Source organism: Pundamilia nyererei, unplaced genomic scaffold (genome assembly GCF_000239375.1).
Source record: "Pundamilia nyererei isolate P.nyererei 1_Seehausen unplaced genomic scaffold, PunNye1.0 scaffold00032, whole genome shotgun sequence".
Lineage (NCBI taxonomy): Eukaryota > Metazoa > Chordata > Actinopteri > Cichliformes > Cichlidae > Pundamilia > Pundamilia nyererei.
Window position 1 is genome coordinate 723,687 of NW_005187433.1, and position 9,935 is coordinate 733,621.

Here is a 9,935-nt window from a genome sequence, read left to right on the forward strand (position 1 = left end):
CACCTAATATGCTTAATTGGTAGTAGGCTTTCGAGCCTATACAGCTTGGAGTAAGACAACATGCATGAAGAGGATGATGTGGACAAAATACTCATTTCCCTAATAATTCTGCACTCCCTGTAGCATTAGAAAAACAAACAACATGAATCAATCTTGGTGACAGTAGGGTAAAAGCACTCCATATTAACAAGAACATCCTGCCAGCTTCACTCAGAGAGAGGCAGCCTACTTCCTGTTGGAGAATGAGGGGAAAAAGAAGACAGATAATCACAGATGTTATATTTTTACAGTTCTTTGGTTGTTCGTTGTGTGACTAAGACCAGCATCTTAATAATGAAAAATAATACAAACCTGACCAGTTTTTAGAGCAAAAGTGTTGCTGAAAAAAATGCTAGATTAAGAACCAGACGCACACTTACTAATATGTTTAGAGGGATAACGTGCTATGACACCAAAGCCCCCTAAATGTCATCACATAATAATGATTACAGTGTTTGGTGTGAGGCAACAGATTCAAGGATGGAATAAAGTTTTGTGAGTGCTTTCTCAACATCGTCAAAATATTTAACCCATCTGTCTTTGTGCCATGTATAATTAAGTAAGTGAGTGTTTGCATGTGTTTGTGTCTGCACATGTGAGTGTTTATCTACCCTCAGTTCTGCATGTGTGTTTTGCGTGCATGTGTCTTTGTGGGAGTGCAGGGTTCACTGCCATAATCTGGCCTCTATTATTTCCTTATTTTTGCTCCCATAGACCAAGGATACTTAATTAGAATTTAAGGAGGTCTGGATAGAGAAAGTTTCCTCAAACAAAGGTCCACAATATGCTAAAGTTCCTTATAGATTATAATTCAATGCAGTATATTACAAATAGCCTAACACTTGTCTGTAAACAGGCAACAACTGGCTGTGAAGCAAAAGAAAGAAATTACAATTCACCATTGTTGAACTAGTGTTTCCTATTTATTTTCAATGAACTGGACGGTACTTTCATAATAAAATGTTCTTTTTGCAAGTAAAGCAAGCAAGGTTTACATTCAAAATTTAAAAATAGCTTTTCAAGAAGTTGTCTTTAAATAAAGGGCTTATTTAAAGAAAAAAAACATGAAAAAGTGTAGTTTGAGTTTCCCCTTTTCTTCTATCTATCAGGATTAAACTAACCCTACCATAAATACGACAAAGGTTGCACAGAGTAAAATAGAAATGGTGTGATAAATATGTAGTATAGGTATGGGTGCATAAAGAAATGCATCTGTGGTCCACCTATTCGTTACCTAGGCCATGGACCCATGTTCTTTTTCTAATAAAATATTATTTCTGTAAGGAAAAAAAACAGAGGATAAAAGTTGTGGAAAATAATGGAAAAGTAAAAAACATGTACCATACTTACCATTCATGCCATTACATTGCCATGTGAGCATTAAGAAAAGTTTTAAGATAAGAAAGAGAGCATGGTGGTGGTTAAAAAACTGTTGCTGTATCTTACACTTGGATAAAGCAATACATATTAATATTAGCAGTTCATACTATAGGATAGGATAGTCCTAAGTAAACATTTATACAAATGCATCATGCAAAGTTTCTTTTAAGTAACTAAATGATAATCTGAGAAACTGCATAGTTAGAGAGTGTACAGGAACAACCTCTCATACATAACTGTACTTTATTAGGCTCACCTAGGACGTACGAGGGTGGATTCCCTTTTCCCCTTAGTACCGAATTAATTGGTGGCATAGATTCAACAAGACGACTGAAGCATTCCTCAGAGATTTTGTTCTACATTCATGTGACAGCATCACACAGTTGCTGCTTATTTGTCAGCTTCACATCCATGAAGCATATCTCCCATTCCACCACATCCAAATGGTGCTCCTTTGGATTGGGGTCTGGTGATAGTGGAGCCCATTCGAACTGTCATGTTCAAGAAACCAGTTTGAGATAGTGAGAGATTGGTGACATGGTGTGTTATCTTGCTGGAAGCAGAAATCAGGAGATTTGTATATTGTGGTCACAAATGCATAGATAAGGTCAGCAAGAATACTGAGGTAGGCTGTGGTGCTTAGATAATGTCCATTTGGTCCTACTGGGTCCAAAATGTGCCAAGAAAACAGTCTCCACATTATAATATCACCAGCATCAGCCTGAAGTGTTGATATTACCCATAGATGGATGTTGTTTACTCCACATTCTGACCTCACTGTCTAAATGCCTTCAGAAATTGATACTATTAAATTCGGTTCTTTCGGATTCTTTATGGCCAAAAGGACAAGGCTCAAAGTAGTCTTTTTACTTTAAAAATGAACTTTAATTAACATATCCTGGATATGGAGACCTTTGCACACAACACACACCCCAAGGTCTGAAGCACAAACAGAAGCCTATGTATTTATATACTTGCTCTCTAGTGTGCATCGAACAGCCTAATTGGTTTCACTTTCACTTGATTCTAGCTGCAAAAGCATGCAGTTTCCTGTCAGGACTTTTGGCACAGAGTGTACTCAGAGTTAGGCCTTTCTTATATAAAGCAATGTAATCAGCATATAAACATTTGAGATGATAAATTTAACCCCTTAGCAGTCCAATTAGTCCCCTAAACCATCCAATGTACCGTGGGCGGTACGTCCGACTGCTAACAGGTTAAACCTCAACAATACTCATTGGACCAGACAACGTTCTTCCAATCCTTTGGTGTCCAATTTTGGTGAATGTGTGTGAATTGTAGCATCAGTTTCCTCGTCTTAGTTGACAGGCTTCTAAGTTCGCCATGTTTTGCATCCTGAGGTGCTCTTCTGTATACCTGGGTTCTAATATGTGATTATTTTGCTCAAAGCAGTCTGGCCATTCTCTTCTGACCTCTGCCATCAGTGAAATATTTTTGCCCAGAGAACTGACACTCCATGGGTATTTTCTCTTTTTCAGACCATTCCCTATAAACCCTGAAGATGGTTGTGTGGGAAAGTCCCAGTAGAGCAGCAGTTTCATAAATACTCAGACCAGGCCAGTATTTCAGAAACTGTATTTATGGGAGTGCAGGCCCATCTGGCAACAACCATGTCATGTTCAAATTCTCTTAAATCACCTTTCTTTCTCAGTTTGAAGTTTAGCTAGTTCTCATGTCTGTATGTCTAAATGCCTTAAGACATTTGATTGGCTAATTAGATATTTGTGTTGAGAGTCAGTTGAAGTAAAATTGCAGATCAGTCTTTATAAACCCCCTTGAAGCAATACATTTTTAATATGTTGTTCATGAGCAATGGCACAGTTAATCCATTGTGCGCTGCTGTTTCTAATAATTGCTTTGAGTTACGTAAATCTTGAGAATCATTCCACAAACTAAAAATGTCTCCCCTAAAGCTCTTTATCAGGTTTGACAGCAAAACGATTCCTTTAAAGGTTTATTTACTGCATTCAAGTGACACATGAGCCATTAACAAACTAATAGGAAAATGTGTCATTTATGAAACTGTTGCAATAGTAGTTTGTCATTGCAATAGCCACACACATCTTAACACATTTCTATGTACTTACTTATTTTTATAAGACAATGAGCGTGCCAAAGTAGTTTTCCTACGTTTCCATACACTTTCCAGGCCTGCTTCAGAGCTGTGTTTATTTACCTTCTTCCAGTGACTTTCCATTCTCCAGCCTCTTTTCCCTCCATGTGGCATTTTTAAGTAGTGACAGGGCAAAAAAAAAGAAAGAAGAAAAAAGAATCACATGTTGCTTCCATAAACAAAACTCTGGTTTACCCTCTGTAAACCTGGCATGGTAGTAACACTGTACACTGTGGCTATGGTAAACCAGCCATATTCTTTTGGGGTAAAGAGGAAATTCTGCAATAAATATAAGTAATGAAGGTAATTATATACTCTAGGATTCAGGAAGGAAATTAAAGAATTTGAGGGTTAACCTCGAAGGCCATAAAATCACAAAACGGCATTCCTTTCTCATTTTGAGTGGAAATAAAACAAATTTTCTTTACATATATGCACATATAGTGTTTTATTATATATTTTTCACTGGACGTGATCAGATTTTTTCATTTATTATTTTGATGGATTTTGCCCTACTACGACAGTAACATATTGTGGATTGTGGTTAAGATAGATTGGATGCCTAATAAATGTTTACATCAACACTGACACAGTAAGACAGTAAAAACAGAAAATACAGTCGCAGTCATAATGTTAGAGTCAAGGTTTTTTTATTCTCCTGTTTTTCAGACTGGAAATTCTAAATGCTTCCTCTGAGCATTTTTTGTGCTGAGTCTGGTCCTGCTCCGAGTAAGATGTTTCACTGAGAGACAAATAGTTGAAATAGTTTCTCTGCTGGGCAATGAACTGCTTGAGAAATTTATCCAACTCTGGAGAGTCCGCTTGCATAGTTAGGAAATGAGGTCAAGCTCCGCTGCAGCTGCCGCCTGCACAACACTAACAGATAACAGACCTTCCTGTCAATACTCTCTCGCTTTTGCTCTCGCTCTCTCTCTGTCAACTCTGCTCATTTCTCATCAAGACTTTTTGTTTTACCAAGTGGAAAGTCCTATAGTTGTCGTATAGTTAGGACAAATATTGTCTGATGACTGAATTCACAGCACTTGACATGCACGAGTAATGTCAGTGACCCTTTCCACTGCGCTAACATATTTCATCTACTCGGGGAAGAGTCCACTTTAATGAACAAAGTGCATAGCTGATTTATTATTTATATTTAATATTTATCACAGTCATTCAAATCCCTTAAATCTAAGTTATTTTTCATCAATTTTTAATGAGGTTTTTGACCTTATTAACCTTTCTTTACTTACATTTGGTCATAAAGAGATATTGGTACTTTGTTTTCTTGACTAATGGTGGTGTGCTTCATAAGTGATGCTAATGTGGTTGTAGAGTGATTGTTATTTGTTTCAACAGATACACAAAAAACATTTGAGAAAAAGGACAGGAAGGCTATCAGTGAGGGTTACGTGTGCTCATTATAGAGAGGCACTAAAACAACGCCATAGTACAGTGTCTACCACTGTTGCCTCACATTAAGGAGGTATCTGGTTCAAACCTCCTAGTGAGCTGGGGCCTCATTTGCTTGTGAGAGAGTGTACTGTGTTAGAGGACTATTATACTTCGCGAATGGCACTGTACGACAAAAACAGTGTCATAGGGTTGCGCACCTCTCAGTTTTTGTAACCTTCCATGCTCAGCCACTGCTGCTGCCAGTTTGTAGAGGGAAACGAATGTGTGACTGCGCTGGTTTTTACCACCATTGTATTGATATCAGTATAGAAGCAGTGAGGGAGATGTTACGACAGTATAAAAAAAACAAAAAACAGGACTTTGTGACAAAAGCTTCTTCTGCTATACCAGCACTAATGATTAGGGTTTGCATAAGTGGCAACACCTATAACTCTTGGAAATAATGTAGTTGATATCGCCACATTAACAGCAGAAATAGATGTGTGATGACCTCAATGGTGGTCTAAAAGCAACCAATGCGTCAAATTTAATGGGGTCCCTGGCCCTGTGATTGGAAAAGGAAATATCTATCTGATTCAAACACAGGATGTTGCATTGTTAGTGGATTGATAGTGTTTTGTTAGAATTATGAGAGGTGGTAGGATGAATTCTAATGTAGCACCAAAAGGACCCATTTCCAAGTTGCCTGTACTGACTCATTATTATTCAAGTGTAAGTTAGCAAAAGCCCAAACCAAGTAATCAGTTCCCAAATGTTGCTCATGAGTCATGACCGTTACTTACATGAATCTTGCATACTTCGATCAAAAACTGCTATGTGCTACAATTTTAAAATCCTAAAACAAACACAAATTACTTTGTAAATTCATGGTGTCATCATATGATGAATCTTAGTGTCATCATCTGTGGAACTAAACACTCAGTTGACGTGACCCACTTCCAGAAAATGGAAGAAGTCAGCTTGATTCATGTGAAGAGACGAGTAAATAAAATAAATAGTATTGAATTGTTCAGTCTAAGGCAAAAAGGTTTCTTTCATACATATCACAAAATTACACGTTAGCTCCAAGTATGTAAGTATTATACTTATGACAATTTTAAAATAGAAACAGTTATGATGTGGATTACTTTTAAGGTTTATATTCCATTACGAGGTGGCTGTTACTCCGGAGTTAGTGGGTGGTTCAATCCCTAGCTCCCCCAACCTTTATGTCGAAGTACCCTTGGGCAAAATACTGAACCCCAAGTATCCACTGATGCATCAAAGTGTGAGTGTATGAATTTTAATGTAAAAGTGAAATAGAAAGAAAGGACTTATATGAATGTGTGTTAATGAATGAATGAGGCTTATATAAAAAAGAGTGCTTTGAATACTCTGATTGAGTAGAAAAGCATTATTAATTAAGAACAGTACCAGTCCAGTTACCATTTATGTAGCGCAGTGTATGAAAGGATGGAGTAGGCTTCGATTTTCTGATGGGCGTGTCAATTACCTCAACTAATATGTACAATTTGTGTTTTTTTAGGTGCGTTCATCGTTTGCTGGACCCCTGGTTTGGTCATCCTCCTCCTTGATGTTTTCTGCGCTAGCTGCAATGTCTTGACCTACGAAAAGTTCTTCCTGCTACTCGCCGAGTTCAACTCTGCCATGAATCCCATCATCTACTCCTACCGTGACAAGGAGATGAGCGCAACCTTCAGGCAGATCTTGTGCTGCCAGAGGCAGGAGAATGTGAATGGGACGGCAGCAGAGGGATCCGACCGATCTGCATCTTCCATCAATCACACGGTGCTGACTGGCAGCACCATGCACCACCATCACCACCACAATGAACATTCGGTGGTATAAAAAAAAGAAAGAAAAAAGAAAAAGCCCAGTGTCTTGGATATGAATCCATCTTGAAGGGATTATTCTCTACAGGAGATACAGACTGAGAGAAGGTAAATGAGTGTATGTGAAGAAGAATATGGCAACTAGAATGAAAGCTGAAAAGACTCAAGCTTTCTGAAGACAGAGCTGAAGAGAACTCTGATAGGCTGTTATTATTTTGTTTGTTAATTTCCATTTGTGTTAAATGTGTCGTCACAGGTAAAGATGATATGAACTATTTAAAATCTGTGAAGTAGAGTATTGCCAGTATAGTCCATCCTCTTTATCCAATCTTCCTAACTTTATGCCTGGTAGGTTTGTACTATTTCTCATCTAGAGCCCCATCATTATGAAAAGTATCAAACTTAACACCCTACATTTATGTTATTGTTGGTTGCTGACTCACCTGATCCCAGATTTACAACATAGTGTTTTTGATTTTCATCTCCATTTGTCGGGCAGAAGCTTTAACTTTAAATGGATGTGGTGTAGGCTCAAAGCAGGATATTGTTACCAATGTTATATATATTTCAAAAGATGTCATCCAAAGTGAAATCCTGCCTATATTCACTTGTTTTCCATGTTTTGCAATCTACCAAAACCCTGTGACACTGTTTCATCCATGAATTCAACACAGTATTTTAATAACCTCAAACATTATCATTTTCTGCTGTAGAGTTGTCATCTATTGTTTAGCAACAAGTAAGTTACAAAGTACAACCAGGTTTGTTTGTTTTTTTCATTCTATTCTACCTATCCTCTTTTATGAACACGCTCTTGTGAATCCATTAAATCAGGTTTTTGCTTCCATTCAGTTTAAATAAAGTAAGGATCCAATGTTTGCTACAAATCCTGGATTGTTTACTCCCTCTAAGGATTTAAAGGCAGGCTGTTCCAGGGAAAAGAGTAAGAGGAGGACAGTTATGTGAAGGCAGGATGAGAGTCATGTTTGGTGCACTTTCAGAGTCTTCATATTATGACACCAAATGTGCTGAGCAGACTGTCTCTCAGTGTTTTCCTTGGTCCCCTGATGCTGACCTCGGGAGGGAAAAGGGGGAATTGTGGAAGTGAATGTGAAAGTATCGCCTGAGTTAGTACCAAATTGCTTTGTGGTACCTTGAGAATGGGTTATTTAACAGAACAACTTAAAATTAAAAAAGAAAATCAAACCTTTTGACTCAAAACCCTTCTCCCACTCTATTTTTACCAGCTTTCATGAACTAACGATGATACGTGAGCATTTACCTACCTCACTTCTGGTGTAGCCATGCTAGCCACTGTGTCAGGCAGGGCTCTAGGCACAACAATGCTATGACTATGCTGTTGTGATGGCTAATGACTCACAACATAACCTTGATTAGCAGCAAACTGTGGAGTTTGTTGTGTCAAATTCTTCAAAGGTGTACACTTTTAAGGCAGTTTGTAAATTGTCAGTGGTACACAGTGAAAGTTAGCCAAAAGCAGTGCTCTTCAGTTTAGTTTAGTTTTTAAGTTTTTCACCTCCATTAGAAAAAACACATTTTTTAAACAAAAAAATAAAGAATTTGAATTAATTGTTTAGAGAATTCTTGAACTAAAACCCCACAGACACAGAAATGCATTAAGCCTTAGCAAATGCTGCAGTTGTTTAACAAAATCTCAATGACCAGCATAGATGTTTACTTGCTGTAACACTGGTATCAGTGATATGAAGCAAGCAGATATCCAACCAAAACATGTTTTATTTTGTGTCTCTGTCAGAGAGATAGTTGACGCTTACATTTAAAGTATTATTGGTAGCTTATTTTGATTTTTATGACAGCAATGACAAATTAAAGTCTATTCTTATCTTCCCGCCTTAGGGTGCCTTTATAACTGACTCACTTATGAGTCAGTGCAGTTCGAATGGTGTAATATTTCCAAGTGCTCTCATTAACTTGCAATTTTGTGCCAGCTGAAATCCAGCATGGCAATGCTATGATGCACATTGTTAAAAATTGCAAACTGAATGTTTTAAATCAAAACACATTTTGGCCAAAATACATAGACAAACCTCCCAAAAACTGACAGCAAAGTGAGAATCACTGCCAAAAGTACAGTCAAACGTTTTCCAGGAAACCAGATGTTTTTCAGGAATTTCAGCTGCAGAGCTAACATTAAGTCACCAGGTATCTTTGCCCAGATGTTTGGCCTATTAATCAGGCAATTTATGTTGTGATATACAGTGAGATAAAGCACTGTGCCCTGAGGCACCTCAGTCATCACTTTTATTAGTCATTTCCTTCCTGTGCCAGTGCTTTTTTTAAATCTCTAGCAGTACTTCTACTTGAGACAAAATGAGAGAAATATTCTAAGGAACCAATCCCCCATAGCAAACGTGTTGCATTAAATTTGTCCAGCTTTCACACTTTAATGTCATAAAAATCTTGACCAGATTTTGTCAATATATGGCTCTGGACCCAACACTCCATATTTGAAATTCACTGTAACATTTCTTTTAAGTATTAATTTAGGTTATTATATCAAACCAACTAAACCTTCAGTGTCTTTGTTTACTAATGTGTCAGTCTTTGTGTACCTTTGTAAGTACGTGTGTACAATATGTATATATAAAATATATTATGCAAAGTTAATCACCAAAGGGAAACATGTTTTGTGTCTGTAAATTTCACTGTGTTATACTCTGTCCAGATGTACTGTAGGGTTGTTTGTATGTTTTTTTTAAATGCCATTTGTATTGTGGTCCTAAACAATGACTTTCCCATAAACACTATTACAGCAACATTAACTTGTTTGTGATGCAAAATTCAATATCTATGAGTGCAGTGCTTTTCAGTTCCTGTCCATAAAAAGTCAATTAACAGCAGAAAAGCAGTGATTCGCCCTCTTCTGGTTGAACGTTTTAAGCTTAGAACATGTCCAATCATACCCAAATGTGTTTAGCTGCAACCACACCCATCAGTGCTGTCTGTATGCACTTGTACAACACTGCAGTAGTGAGAAGAGTTTAAAAAAAGAGCGGTGTTATGTTACTTTTCAAGCTTGCTAATACACCAGTCCTGCATATGTTTCAGAAGGACAAAGTGTAGGATTTAGTGGCATCTAGAGGTCAAGTCAA

The 9,935-nt window shown here is 37.5% G+C and overlaps 1 protein-coding gene across 1 annotated transcript in view; it reads left to right on the forward strand.

The window, feature by feature from the left end:
* The window catches only part of lpar1 (lysophosphatidic acid receptor 1), a 39,255-nt gene extending 30,213 nt beyond the window's left edge, over positions 1-9,042 (forward strand). The window contains exon 3 of the mRNA XM_005729197.1: positions 6,495-9,042. Coding sequence (XP_005729254.1) covers positions 6,495-6,817 — 323 coding nt within the window. The 3' untranslated portion in view covers positions 6,818-9,042. The remainder of the gene's footprint in view (positions 1-6,494) is intronic.
* Positions 9,043-9,935: the final 893 nt, after the last annotated feature.